The 15,627-nt window shown below is 43.5% G+C and overlaps 1 protein-coding gene and 1 pseudogene across 6 annotated transcripts in view; one reads left to right on the forward strand and one right to left on the reverse strand.

Annotated features, from left to right (window-relative positions):
* Window positions 1–15,627, forward strand: part of IARS1 (isoleucyl-tRNA synthetase 1) — a 260,077-nt gene that overhangs the window by 152,334 nt on the left and 92,116 nt on the right. For all 6 annotated transcript variants that reach the window (XM_085899498.1, XM_085899496.1, XM_085899500.1 and 3 more), the window contains one exon: window positions 1,795–1,878. In XM_085899498.1, coding sequence (XP_085755624.1) covers window positions 1,795–1,878 — 84 coding nt within the window. The remainder of the gene's footprint in view (window positions 1–1,794; window positions 1,879–15,627) is intronic.
* Window positions 4,547–8,420, reverse strand: LOC147019173 (uncharacterized; annotated as a pseudogene).

Raw genomic sequence — 15,627 nt, forward strand, 5'->3', positions numbered from 1 at the left:
TCACACCCTCATTAGGTCTCTCTGAAAGAACCGTCTGGTACCCCCCCCCCACCCCCAATCCACTTTCTCAACACCATCTCCATCAAGAAGTCCTTTCATTCAAGCTTTTGGGACTCACTATCTGTCCCGATCTTTCCTGGGAAAGCCACATCTCCAAGTTGGCCTCCAAAGCCAGTCGCCGACTGGGCATCCTACATCGTGCAAAGGCCTTCCTTTGCCCTCCTTAGCTTCCATCCACTTGCAAAGCTTTCATCCACAGTCTGATGGAGTACTGCTCTCCACTACGGGATGGTGTTCCTGCCTCACACTTAGCTGAATTTCACGCTGTGGAAACCAAGGATTTTCCGATCATTTGTATCTACTGTGATGAGCTGAGTCCTTGGGTCTCTCACTCTCTCACTGAAGCAGGTCGGTGGTCTTTCTGTCATCTACAATCTCCTCTCCAGCCTTGCCCCCACCCACCCCCCCCGCTCTGTCTGTGATTTGTCCCCCCCCCCTATATTTCCACAGGGCGCTCAAGGTCTGCCAAAAACCCCATTCTGGTGAAACTGCCAAAATCAAGAATCACTGCTCACCTTCACGCTTTCATTCCTCTTTTTTTCCTTTTTTTTCCCTGCCTCTGGAACAAACTCCCACACACTCTTCAATCCCATCCCTCCCTACAGGTCATCAAAACAGCTGTTCATCACCGTCTCGTATCTTCCCCCATCCAAAATCTTGATCTTTACGACCCCCGTTAATCCATCCCAAACCCACCACCTTCAAATTCCCTGCTTTCATTCCTGAAATCCCTGTTGTGTGCATCTTGTATACCCCGTGAACCCCACCCCACCCTTTTCCCTTCCACAGCTCTCCTATTGTCTCTGTTCCCCACTAGTTTGTGCTTCCCTCTCCCACCCCTCTTGTCTCCTGCCTTGTTGTATGTTTCTGTGCATTAGCTCTTGCACGAGCCTTGACATTGGGATACCTAAAAAAATAAAGCTCTCGTTCAATCCAACTCTTCCCCCCCCCCCCTCCCCTTCCCCCCTCCCCTTCCCATCCCCTTCTCTTCATAAATATCCACAAGCCAAGGCTTGCTCAAAACAAAGCTTGACTACTGGGGTCTCGGAATGCAATTAAATGCCCTGGAGCATGCAGGCTGCCGGGTGGGAATCACATTCACCTCTGCGATTGTTGATAACGTTTCACAAAAACCTTATGATGTGTGGAGAAGTAAAAAAGGATTTTGGTTCTTAAAGGACTCGGAGGAAGTGACATTTCGGCCACCATGTTGAAGGTGTGTCTCGATAGATAAAACTTGACCTTTGTGGTTGCTCATCCCTTTGAATTCCTTGAAATTCTCTCCATTTTGATTGTGACTAAGCTGGAATCAGAATTAGGCTGAATTTGTTTGTATAGAAAATTCCTCGTGGTAGACCTTCCTAAAAGAGTCGCTCTGTTTGTGAGTAACATTGAAATTCTAATTGATGGATAAAACTGCCCGCAGGCATGTCCCAGCCAACTTGGAGGCCCCCATTGGGAATGCCTCGAACACAGCATGATAGTCCAAGAAAGATGGTGGAAGTGAAAGATTTTCTTTTCTTTTCACATTTCTTCAATAACGTAAATGTTGAAAGGGTTTTGTGAAGATTTTGTTCCGTTGATGTGTTTATGATGTCACCATTATTTTCCTGCTAGTTTGCTTTTCTTTTTATAATTCATTGATTTGTTGTTGTTGAAACTTTTTTTTATTTGAATTGTTTTTTTAATTTCCCCAACTCAGAAACGTTATGTTGTTATTATGGTCTTTTGCAGTGATGGGCAAAAAATGAGCAAGCGTAAAAAGAACTACCCAGATCCGTTGTATGTTGTGAACACCTATGGAGCAGATGCTCTCCGGTAAGGAGCAGAGCCAAGGGTGATGGGACATGTGATTATTTTGATTTGCCCAATTGTTTTGTTCATATGGAAAGCATGGCATTTTATTTTATCACTGGGACAATTATAATAATGAACAAATGAAAATTCAATTGATAGCTGGTTCTTGCAACATGCAGTTATGATTTCGCTTTAACTGTGCTCAAAGGTTATTTGGTCAAATTAATTTTGATTCTACAAATTGTATTTGTGTTTTACTGGTAAATCCTTGAGATATGCATGCACACTTGCTTCTGAGCTGTCTCATCTGGGTTCGGATAGCAGCCCAACTATCAACTCATGATGTATCCGAACAGAGTTCCCGAACTTGAACTCGACGAGTTGCGCTTCCAAGCTGAGTCGCAATCAAGCCGGGTTTGGTTGTCACCTCGGAAAAGGACTCGGATATTTTCCTTTCACATGGAATGAAATAATTGCAGCTATTTGCAAGTGTGTGTGCAGTAGAAATCTGCGTTATTACATGAAGAGGATGTGCTATTCAATGTTCATGTTACCTCCACCACCGAAGGTTGATGGAGGTTGTGTTTTCACCCAGTCTGTCTGTCTGTCTATTTGTTTGACTGTCTGTCTGTCTCTCTGTGAACAGGATATCTTTAAAAGTTTTTTTTTGTATACCTTGTCGAGGCTCGTATGAGAGCTAACACACAACGCAGAGCAAAGGGGGCATGAGACGAGAGGGACAGGAGAGGGAAGGACAAAACAGTGTGGAACAGAGACATTAGGAGATCTGTGGAAGGGAGAGTGATGGGGTGGGGAACACAGGGTATACAAGATGGACATTACAGGGACTTTCGGAAAGGAAAGCAGGGAATTTGAAGGAGGTGGGCTTGGGGTGGGTTAACGGGGGTAGAAAAGATCGAGGATTTGAATGGGGCACGATAAGAGGTGGTGATGAACAGCTATTTTGAAGAGCTGGAGGGAAGAATGGGATTGAACAGAGTGAGGGAGTTTATTCCAAAGGCGGGAAAAAGGAATGAAAGAGTGAAGGTGAGCAGTGATTCGTGATTTTGGTAGTTTTACCAGAAGGGGGTGTAGGTGGACCGGCGGAAAGTTATGGAGGACAGATTCAGCCGAAACCTGTTGGACAAGTTGGGTGTGTGACGGGACGAATCAATTCCATGTTGGTGAAGATCCGGATACCATAATTTTTTTTTCAGTGATTTTTCACCATTGAAAGGTCGGGCCAAAATTGATATCGAGCACGATATCTCAAAAAGTTGTCGATGAGTTGTGATAAAACGAGGTGAATGAGTTGGGTAGGTGATGAGGACAAGCTGATTTGATTTTGGTTCAGGTCCAGATCCAGATCTGGCCGATCAATGTGATCGGAAATGTGAACTGTTCAGCCTGGAGGAGGGATGCCCTCTACCAAGTGCGGTGGTTGTCATCGTCGTCGTCATCGTGCTCCTGCCGGGTCCTAACGAGTTCCTAATCTGATAGAATCACAAATGTGTCTGCTTGAACCACGATGAAGAAACCATTGGTGCTCCTTTTGCAAACTCTGAAAGAGCATTTTTAAACTGGCCAGTTTATGATTATACTAAAATTTTTGTTCCAAGTAAATCAATTATTAGCTTTCCAACCAAATACGTATATTGATTATTAAACGATGTTATGACCAAATATATTGATTCTTACTTTTCCAAGCAAGTAAACCGATTATATTTTAAGCAAGTAAATAGATTATAAAACGATATAGTCACCCAGTAAATCATTTTCCAACCAAGTAAACCACCTTTGTCCGATTCAAAACGACAATGCTTTTCCAACGGTCCCCTTTTAAATATTCTTTGACAGGAGAAACCCTTTAGATTGAAGTGTGAAGCAGAAACTTTCTCCTTCTATATATAGATTATAGGATGAAAGGAATTTAAATAAACATTGCACTATCAAGTAACTAATCGCAACAAATTCCTGTGTGGGACGTCGTCGTGTTTTGGCCAGGTATAATTGTCAATCCAGTTTAATTTGAGACCATATGACAGATTTACATACACTCAATTCTAGGTCTTCCACGAGTCTCGATCATTCAAAAATTAAACAAAAAAATAACTTGTCAAACTTATCCGGTACTGCGAAAAAGATTTTGCCCAAATTTCCAAGCCGGAGGTGAACCGAGTTTTTATTTTTATTTTTTTTATTTTTTCCCCATTCCAGGTCCCAGCACCACTATTAACTGCCGACCTGGTGTTTTGCAGGCAAGGTGATCCATCAATGTGTGATACTTCAGTCAGGCGAGATCTCAGACGGACATTAAACAGGCATCCATCTGCTGACATTAGTTGGTAGATGTTAGAGATCCCATGGTGTCCTTCGTGAAGAGTGAGCAAGCTATCGCCAGGATGCTGAACAAATTACAAATTTCTGCATTAACCTGTCAGGTCCACTATGTTAACAAATATAATTTTGTTCAACATTTTTGGAGATGAGTAAACCTGAACATTTTTAGAATCATCAGAGCATGGAGAATCTGAAAATCAATGTTGGCATTTGCACAGACACCTGCATGGCCGCCATTTTGGATTTTCAAAATGGCCACCATAAAATACATATTTTGTGCTATCTCGGCTTCAAGTCAATCCAGAAACTTAATTAAGTATGCTAATCATATGTTTTCTGGGTCAAGGAATCCAATAAATGCCTCAAAATAGTGCTCAGGATTATAGAAAAGCAACAAGCAATGATCATTGAAAACCATTGTCTTTATATTTGTGATATAACTGTATAACATAATTCATGTTGCAAGTCCTTTGAAGTTGTAGGTGTGGGTTTATAAAGCAATAAAGCAGCCTTGTTATCAGGTTGAACTATAAGTTCTATACATATGATCTACTCAGTCTATATCGTTCAGGAATATGCTTTTACAGATCTTCATCACTCTCCTGTGTGTCATTTTTCAGCATTACAGTCCGCATCATTTTCGCAGTCACTTCCACACAAACAAAGGTCTGTGCAAGCCAAGTTGTGTCTCCTGCATGAACACCTCTGGGTTGTGCAATGGGCTTTACACTGACCTCTGACCAACTGTACAATGGCCTGTGGTGCAGGTGGAACCTTCGTGGTGGTAGATAGTATCTCACCATGGTCATTCTGATAACAGCCATGTTTGGTGGGTCGAACAGACGTTGCCACATCACAGTGGCTTGGCACCACACCCTACTCTCGTTCAATGTGCTCCTCAAGGGCACCAACTGTGGGAGGCAACTTGCTGCTTTCTGCCAGATGTTTCCAAAACAGATGCCACCTTAGGTCAGGAATACTTGTTATATGGATGCCCTTTGCGCAGTACATTAAGCATACAAAGTTGGCCAATGCATCCTTCACCTCCTGTGTTAGGTCGCCTTCCTCTGTCAGTTTCATCAGTGCTGAGATGATGTCCCTGTCAACCTTCATGTACTGTTGAAATCAATTGGTTTTGCCGACTCCAGAGAATATTCCAACATTGTCTGCTCCAGTGAATGTGTGGAATACCGGTTACGCTGCTGCCTTGTCTCATCCCAGTGCACTCCAGATTAGCTCAATCTCCAAAGTACCTGATACCATACATATCGCAGTGTGTTTGCAGAGCTTGTTGCAGTGTGCAACAGCCAGAACCAAGACATCGATCGGTATCTGGGCTGAAGAAGACCATCCATGCTTCAGGACGTGCTGTGATGCAGCTGCTGCTGAGCAGATCACCAATGTATCAGCCTCCTCATGGTTGTTATCTTCAAACTGCATGTCACGGTTGCTTCTTGTGTGGCCTGATGCTGATGTGATGACTAACTTTTGGGAGTTTACGTTATTCTTGAGTACTGCTTGTGCAAGGTATTCAGTTAGATCGGCTTTCGTTTTTTCATGAGATAGGAAGCGTCCCATTGGTATGTGTTTAATGTTTGTGTCGTCAACAATCTGGTACTGAATGGGATGTTTGCCTTGTCGTTGTTTCTTCCTTGTTTTCTGCTTCAACGAGTCAGCTTTGTAGGTGTGAAAGACCAGAATAACATCGTCGAAATCTGCTGTCAACACCAGGAGGCTGTCATTGAAGTGCTGGCCAAGATCTTTGACTGTGCTGATTGTCCCAGGTTTCTTTGCCATCTGTTGGATGAGCACCATTCCATCCACAATGGCAATTTTTGGACTCTCAGAGGGTGCTGAAGATGTTTCTGCCTCACCAACATGTTCCTCAGATGCTGGTGCTTGTGCATTCTGATGGGTTTCATTGGTTTTTTTTTCCAGCTTTTCCAGGCAATGTATGAGCTTCGACTTGTCAGTACATGGAAGGATGGATCCATCTGGGGCAAACAATGCCCTGTGAGTCAGAGTAAAGTCGTAGTTCCCGATGGATTTTCTTGGGCATGTTGTGTCCGGAATGTGTCCGTCGCCTGCTTGGGTCGGTGTTGCACCTGCCTTTTGGTTTTGAAAGCATACATGATGTTCTGGCTTAATGTCAGTGCTGATTGGTCCACTGTCCTGCGCCTCATCTCTGTTTGCAACTCCTCTTCGGGTCACCAAAATCCAACATATATGGCTGTCAACTCTGGTGGAACGTCTTCTGCTGTGTTCAATACGGTCACCATGTCTGACTGTTTCTTCTCGTCAGTGAAGTTCGCAATACTTCTGCATATTATCTTAGCTGTCTTGTATAACATCTTTGTATTGTCCATTAAACTCGCATGGTCTTGTATCATAGACGTGTGGACCATAGTTTCTTCACAGGCTTCAGGGCAGTAAAGAACTGATGGCCTTTGTCTGTCTTTCTGCCTCACGGACTTCACACTTGGTAAATCTTGAAGAATCTTAGCCTTCAGCCATTGTCTTGTCAGCGTTGGTGTGTGCTTCTGTGCCTCCTCACTTCCCTTAAGCAAGGAGATGTATGTTTTTTTGTATGACGTCCATGAGGAGATATGCTTTGTTTTGAGTTTATATGTCAACGAGATCGATTAACTTGATCAAGCATGACATCTGCAGGGGCAGATCTGCCGTCATGGATTTGGCTTTGTCACTGGTATGATCCCTGAGGACATGGAACACATGTTGTGTCCAGCACAGCTTGTTATATCTGACATATATTGCATGGGCATCACATGGCGATATTGCATTGCTTAATCTTGTCATCAACACTGGATCTTGGGAAATTTATACTGCTTGCCTGAGTGCCTTCCTTGAGTTCCCGGTTCTAACTGTGAAGAGAGCTTGACCGTTATCCGATTGACAGAAGATGCACTGGACTTTTGACAAAGGTTTTGTCGCAGATCTTGTGAATGGCATTGATGTTCCTGGTGTATCTGCTTCCATTTCTGGCTTGATCTTTTATAGCCACGTTTTTTTTACGGCATACCGTCCTGAGGACATCGAATGCTCAAAGTGGTCTCTGGCTCGCTGTAACTCTGTCTGATTTGTGGCAGAAGAATAGAAGCTTCGATGCCATGTTGTTTCCTTGTCCAGCAGCATTTATTTGGTATATCCTTGGAGACGTCTTTGAATTGCAAAAAATTGTGCATCATGTACATCATGCCGGGTCGCTCCGTCACCACATGAAGTAGTTTCTGGTAGGATTCGGTCCTGGGATTCAGAACAACTGCCCCTTTACTAGTGTTAGACTCCTGACAGAAGATGCATAGTTTCCAGTCGACACGCTCTTTGGAGTTGTCGTCATCAAGGCTTTCATCCATCATCATGCCCTGAAAGTACAGAACAACATCCAGTGTTAGTCAGATGAACGGAACTGCTGCCATGATGCATATTTCCTGAAAATGAATCGCGTGTTAGAATAATGAGGAGTCTAGCTATACTACAAGTGGATTCCTTGTCTCTGGAAACATAGAATAGGCATATTGAATGAAGCGTTTATAGGTCTGAAGATGTGAGCAGAATATTTTTTGTATCACTCAGTGGCATATATACGCCCTGGTATCACCGACCTCTGGAGAGATAAAAATTCCGAAAAGTGAAGCACGTATTAGGATTAGAAGTCCAATGATGCCACCAGTGGTTTTCTTGATCATAGGATTAGCCTATTTAATTATGTTTCGAGGTTGATTGGAAGCTGTGATAGCACAAATGATGTATTTTATGGTGGCCATTTTGAAAATACAAAATGGCGGCCATGCAGGTGTCTACACAAATGCCAACATTAACTTTTGGACTCCCCATGCTCTGAAAATTCCAAAAATGTATAGTTTTGCTAATGTCCAAAAATTTTGAACGAAAAAAACATCGTGAACCTGACGATACAGGGAGCAGTGCATCAACGACAGAGCCATGCACCCAGCAAAAGTTGCTATCTACAGCCATGTGCAGAATACGGAAGAAGAAGATTCAGTTCATTGCCTTTTTACCCTGTGTTAGCTCGCTCTTCCATGAGCCTCGATCTTGCATAGAAAATGAGCATAAATGGAGAAGAGACGTGAAAGAGAAATAAATTTTGGTGCTGAAACTCGGCTTCTATAGCAAAAGGTATATCCAAGGCCAAGTGCGATAACGAGAGGCATTGTCGATCGCAGAACCAGAACGATGTCTGAATGTAAGGTGACCATGACTCCTGCCCCACACAGTTAGACAAGAGAGAAGTGCAACATTTCATATTTTCATGCAATGTTGATCATACTTTTAATTTATAGACAGGCCACGACCTCCTACGGTTGTTGGAATAGCCAGCAGTGCACATGTTTGTTGAGCAGCAAGCAAGATGCCACAAATAATTTTCATTTTGATTTTATGATTATTTTTGACTTATTTGATGGAATTATTTATTTATGCCTCCGGTGACAATGTCGCCGGTGGCATTATGTTTTCGGGATGTGTACGTACGTATGCACATACAAATTTGCTCTGTTTTCTCTGCAACCGCTTATCCGATTGACATGAAATTTTCACCATAGATGCAACTCATGCAGAATTTTTTTGATTTTAAAGAATATTGTGATGTCCACGGGACTTGAACAGTCCCGCCAACGTAGAATGAGCCGAAACGATGGAGGCGATTTATTTGTTTATAACCCAAACATGGCGGTTCTAATCGCTCTACCGCAAACGGGACGAGGAAGGTGGCACGAGTCACTTTTCACTGAGTTGATGATGTTTATTTGTTTTTTATAATTACCAGAAATAACAAGACTCGGCAAGAAGAGGGATCCGGGGCGATTCGACGGGATGGTGTGGGATCGGGCGTGGGGAAAAAACACAGACAATTCCAATGAATATACAGTTCTCAATCCCTCTAAGGTGCCAAACACACACACACACACACACACACACACACACACACACACACACACACACACACACACACACACACACACACACAAAACGTAGCTATCTCTGGTGGTCAGGCTGGACCGTGGTGTGGACGCAACTGTCCCTGGATCGGCGCCGGACGAGCCGGCCTTGCTCTCGCCAGGGGGGGCAGGAGAAACCGCGGTGCTGTCGACCTCCTGGTCCTGGCCCAAGTCTGCCCACAGCCGCCAGGGAACCAGCTCCCGCGCCAAGCCGCGAGCAGGAGAGGGAGGCAGGTCCGCCCGCTGCCCGACCCCGTACTCCGAGTCAGCAGAACCCCAGAGCCAACCGAGGCGAGGCGAGGCTCGGCAAGGCTCCCAGACACAATCAAGAGCACGATCGACTCAGCACAGCAACCAGGACGCTCTCTGCCGCCACAGCTTCCACACCAAAAAAACACGATCGTTCTGCTTGTAATCTTCTTCTTCCTTTTCGACCCCAAACAGAACCTTTTTATCCTTCTGTCCTCGTCACTTCAATCGAGCCGTTTATTGGCCCACCGCCATCGCCTTCCGCCAATCGTGATCACGGGGCGGAGCCATCCGCTGCACTGTCCTGTGACGTCACGGCCAGTCTCCAGAGAATACCAAAAAGGGGTTTACGCAGACACACTTACCCTATCCCGTGTCCCTATCTAATTACGTGACAATTATCATCTCCCCCCTTGAAGAAATGAACATTTACTAGACAACTTATCACCACTGAATTGCTATTTATTACATCGAGATCCTGGTAAACTCGAACAGCATGGCATACCTAATTAAACATCCTAATTACCCTTTGAATGCATACCCCCCCCCCTCAAACGTAACAATATGTTCCTTGAAAACAATGTGGCTGCCACACCTCGTGACTGATGATGCCATTTTAAAGTCAAATGCATGCAGCAAGGGCAGTGGATCAGAACTGCAAAGTCTCGTATTGATCGGTTAAACGATTTCAGAGAAATGATTGTTTAATTATTTCATTAAAACCAACTGGCTACCACATCATGTGACTGAGATCATTGTTAAATAAAATATTTGTAGCAACAGTAGTGGATCATCACTGCAAAGTTTTGCATTGAAAAACAAAGCGGTTTCAGAGAAATTATTTTTGTTTTTTTAATGTGATCGACTTGGCATGGGGAATATTGGTTGAAAATTTTCAGATCATCGGTCACATGATCTCGCAGCCATGTTTGACAAAAAGCCTAATCCGATCAACGCAAAACTCCAAAGACATGATTCTGAATTTGATTTGAAAAAGAGGATGTCATGGGTCAGGTGTCCGATCGAAGCGTGGTTGTATGGATGCGGGGCGGCATGGGTGGTTTTTTTCACCATAGGAATTTCATAAAATTTTCACCACAGATGCGACTACTCATGGAGAATGTTTTTGTGATGACTCTGACATCATTGGTCATATGGTGTGGCAGCCTTGTTGGAAAAAAGGGAAAAACCTTGAACCTCTGTATCTCCAAAGCCGCTCCCTGGAAAAAAAAAAAGCTTGAAACTTGGAACTTGAGAACAAGTACCCAGGGGAAACGAGTGTTTTTTGTTTTTTTTTCAATGTCATACGTGGTGGCTTCCTTATGACGTCATAATTTCATATGTCAAATGCTTTATCCGATCAGTTTGAAAAATTTTGAGGGTCATCTCAGGCTAAATTGTAATTGGCAAAAAATTGATGACATCATCGGTCACATTGTTTGGTAGCCATGCTGTTTTTAACATAAAACCTTCAAAAATCTTCTCCGTAACGGCTGAACAGATCGAGGCGAAACTTTACAGGTATGATCGCCTATCCGTGAGGAACCAAAAGTTCTCCACCAATGACGTCACATTGTTTGGCAGCTATGATTTTTTTGAAGAATAAACATTTTTACATCATCTTACGCAGAACTGCTTGACAGATCGAGGGGAAACTTCACTTGCACGTTCCCCAAGCCTTGGGGATACCAGGGTGTTCACAAATAATTAATAGGACACATGGTGTGAACTAAATTCAAAAAAAAAATCTTTCCTTGAACTGCTTCATCAAGTGATGTGAAACGTCACCATTATGAGTGAGTGGACATGGGAAATATATGTTTTAAATTTCATCCTGATCAGACACAGGGTCTAGCAGCCATAATTATTTAATATTTTCAATCTCGGTTGAGGGATTGAAATCAACCTTGGTACAAGTATGTTTAATGATGTAATAATGTGGACGGAGGCATATCTGGTGATGTCGTGACGTCGAAGATTGTCGTTCTAGTCTTTTTGATATATTCGATCAGTTTTATTCTAAATTCATAATTCAATCGGTGTTAACATGCCCATTCCTATGAAATGAAATGTTGAACCATTCAAGTGCAGATCTATACGGACGGCCAACCGCCTACGAAAGTTTGGATGTTGTGAGGTGCAGCACGCTCTCCTGTGAAATGTAAAACAAAGGATCGTCTGTTTGAGTTTTGTGGGTTTGTACCAGGCATTTTATTGGTGTTAAGCATACTGATGATAAAAACCCACTCGGTTTATTGTCATGGCGCATTTGAAGTCTCGGCAGAGAGAGAGAGAGAGACTGCCTCTTCGTCGACACCGCGTGAGTCCGTGCAGCAAACCCTGGACGAAGCCAAAAAAAGATCGGTCGTAGAGATACCCTGCATGTGATTGGAGAGGAATTTTGGTGCCATTGAGCATTGCACAATAGTGGGTGAAAAATTGCACACACAGCAGGAGCAGCACATTTGGTAATGCATTCAAAGCAGCATGTAAAGGATTTGAACCCACTGCAGCCCATTACCGCTCCCGGCTCCAATCTTGTCATGATTTGCAAGGCTCGTGGTGCTGATGTCTCAAAAGCATAGGCACGGTCTCCTGCTGCATCTCGTCCTCATGATGCGCCATCATGCTATCCTTCAAACAAAGGGTGTGTGATGCCTGTGTGATCCGAAGGATCCAAATGCAATCTATTTTGTTGTCCAAAGAAAAACGTTTGTCAGATTGCCCTTGTCTGTTTGGACAGTTTTTTTTTTGTTTATTTGTTTGTTTTTTTTTAACAAGTTTTCATCAACACGTGAATGTAATCGAATCACCAAACCAGCTTTTATTGACAAAGAAACTTCAGTTTTAATCTCCCAAATTTTACACATTTAAATTGGAATGTTTTGGGATAAAGAGCCTTGTGTAAAGGTTTCTTGTGATTTGCTCCCCATGTATTGTTGTCTTGGATTTAGTGAGGATTTCGGATTTGCTGCGTTATGGATTAATGCCAGGGTTTTACTGAGAGGATAGCATTGTAATGAGCTCCAACTGTTACGACGAGAACTACTACTACTGCTGCTTCTATTACTACTACTATTACTATGACTACTACCTCCACTGCTATTATTTTCTTTTATATCTTTCCAATGTTACTTCTAATTTTAATTTTCCTCAACTTTATGCTTCCTTACCTCCACCACTGAAGGTGAAGGAGGTTATGTTTTCACCTCTCTCTGTCTGCTTGTTTGTTTGTTTGCATGCAGGATATCTCAAAAAGTTTGGACAGATCCGGATGAAATTTTGTGGGCAGGTTGGGTGTGTAACAAGGACGAACTGATTAGATTTTGGTAAAGATCCGAATCCGGATCCGACCATGAGAAATTTTCAGTGGTTCTTCACTATTGAGAGATAGAGTGAAAAATGATGGACCTCACGACATTGCAAAAAGTTGTGGACGGATTCGGATGAAACTTAGTGGACACAGGTGTGTGATGATGAAGAATTGATTTAGTTTTGGTGGAGATCTGAATCCGGATCCGGACCCGATAATTACCTCCGCCACCGAAGGTGAAGGAGGTTATTTTTCACCCCTCTCTGTCTGCTTGTGAATTGCCAGAATCCTTCGGAATTTTGGCAATTATGTTGGTCGGTTGTGTGTGTCATTCTGTGTGTCATTCTGTGTGTTTGTCTGTCTGTCTGTCTGTGTGTTTGTTTACCCTGGAGCAGCCACACCGTTTCAGCGATCATTACCAAACTGGGTACAGACGTCGGCCATGGTCCAACCTAGACACTTGTCGTTTTTGGTGAATCTCGGTCAAAGGTCAAGGTCACCAAAAAACCGAAATTCTTATTTTTGCAATAACGCCCGCTAAAATGGTCGTATCGACTTCAAACCAAATCCAAAATGTGCATCTTCCAATACTGCATCCAACCATATGTCTCATTGGGGTGTCATGCCAACACCCTTCTTAGCGGTCGGGGGTCGAATGTCAGGGCGGTCGGGTCAAAAATTTCAAATTGCGATAACGCCATTTCAAGTCCGATTGACTTCCAAGTTATGATCATGACCAAACTAAGTGCTATAACTCATTAAACAAGAGCCAGCAGCGAGAAGCAGGCAGAGAAGGTGGGTGGTGGAGCTCGCGGTGAGGGAGTGGGAGATTCCAGAGAAGGCGGAGATCGAGAGCGAGTGGGCGGAATGGCAGATGGGACTTGCAGAGCAGCAGGCATATGCAGAGACCGATCCAAGGCCAGGCAAAGACGATGAGGATGACCACGACGACGACTTCGACTCCTGGATGGCTTTGCGATCCCTCATTTGTAGGCCCTGCGGTGCAGGGCGGTGCGCCACCCCAGAGCGATGGAGGGTCCGCTATTGTGCATGCAGTTATCTATCACAGGTGGTAGTGTGCGCAGTGCCGGCCCTGATCTGTATCATGGATTGAAGGAAAGGATTGGATATAATTATTTGATGCAGAAATGGGTTGAAAAGAACGTGCCGTGTGCGCCTGTATGGCGTTGAGCTTTTATTGTTACAGCGCGGCGACATCGCGCTATTATATAATTGGCTATTCTGTCCTGTGTCTTCTGTCACGTCTTCTGTCACACTTATGGCCGCGTACGTCCCTTTTCTCTGAGGGCTATTAATAGAAATTTGTCAAACGTCACAACTCTTCCCATCATGCATGCAAATTCACCGTGTTGACATTTAAATTTTATAACTGCAAAATTGTTTCATCATTCTTAACCTCGACTTTTACTGCCCCCAGCCGCGCGATATCAAAGTATTGGCTTCTTGTTTGCTTCTGATATTTCCTTTGACACCGTATCTTGCAGCGGAGGATTTTTCCATCGTGTGGTTGATGCTTCTTTTGTTGGCCTCCACAAAGATGCATTCTTGTATTGAGGGGGTGTTGCTGCGGTTTTCAGAAGCGGCCGTCTGGGTGCGGTGCCTGTTTGGATTTATTTCAGGAAGAAGAGGAAAAGAGTTGGAATGAAGATAGAGATATAATCAGATCTAACTATGAGATCCATGCAACGCACTTCGTCCCGTTTGACCCATTAGACACGAGGGAAAGGTCTAACTGCACGTATATTAATGAAATAACTGTCTGGGGACCACTGTATGATGGATGCCATTGCCTTAGGGGCATGTGGTTTTCAGAACGACAACAATTTCAGGTCACTGAATTCAACCAGCCAATTATTTTTAAGGTCCACATTGGACAAAAGGTCAACATAGGCCATATTTCTAAAATTGTCAATTTTCATCTGATTCACTTGAAATTTGAAGAGGAGTTGCATATTTGGTCATTGAATTCAGCCACCAATCATTTTTGAGGTCAAATTTGTTTCATAGATTTTGCAAGCTTTGTGCTCTGCGTGGCGTCGTCGAAGTTTGTTTGTCTGTCTGTTTGTCTGTCTGTCTCTGTGTGCAGGATATCTCAAAAAGTTGTTGACGGATCCAGATGAAATTTGGTGGGCAGGTTGGGTGTGTGACAAGGACGAACTGATTAGATTTTGGTGAAGATCCGGATAGGGATCCGACAACTAGGGTTTTTAATGCGATTCTTCACCATTGAGAGATGGGGCCAAAACGATATCTAGCATGATATTTCAAAAATGTAATGGGCCCGATATGTTCTCGTTGATCAAGCATTACGTGGCGGAGGTATGCGCTCTTCCGAGTGTCCTCGTTCTGTCTATGTCTGTCTTTCAGTATGTATGTCAATCACCCACAGGTCGCAGTTCCACACCGATGTTCACAAAACTTAACCACCTGATGGAGCTATTTTAAGGCTGGAAGCCGATTTCTTTTGAGGTCATGGTGGCATAAAATTATCAACTTTCAGCCGATGGAATTGAAATTTAAACAGCGTTTGCATATCAGGTCAATGAAGCATATTGTTTGAGGTCAAAAGGTCAAACGTAAAGGTCACATGAAATTATCAATTTGCATCCGATTGACTTGAAATTTGAACAGGGTTTGCATGTTGGGTCACTGAATTGGATTACCAATCAATAACGGGAAGCTTATTTGTTTTTTACATCCAAAGGGCAAGGTCGCTGCTGCTGATTTTGCAAGTACCAGTCTATGAAGTTTTGTTTTGTTTGTTTTGATTTCCATGCACTCCAGGACCGCTGGAAGGAATGAGTTGAGAAGTGGTTGTTGTGCGCAGGGCTTTCACGGTTAAGTTTTAGGGAGTAAAAAAAAATTAAT

This window comes from Eptatretus burgeri, chromosome 10, assembly GCF_056783735.1.
Source record: "Eptatretus burgeri isolate ZD-2024b chromosome 10, Ebu_testis_v1, whole genome shotgun sequence".
Lineage (NCBI taxonomy): Eukaryota > Metazoa > Chordata > Myxini > Myxiniformes > Myxinidae > Eptatretus > Eptatretus burgeri.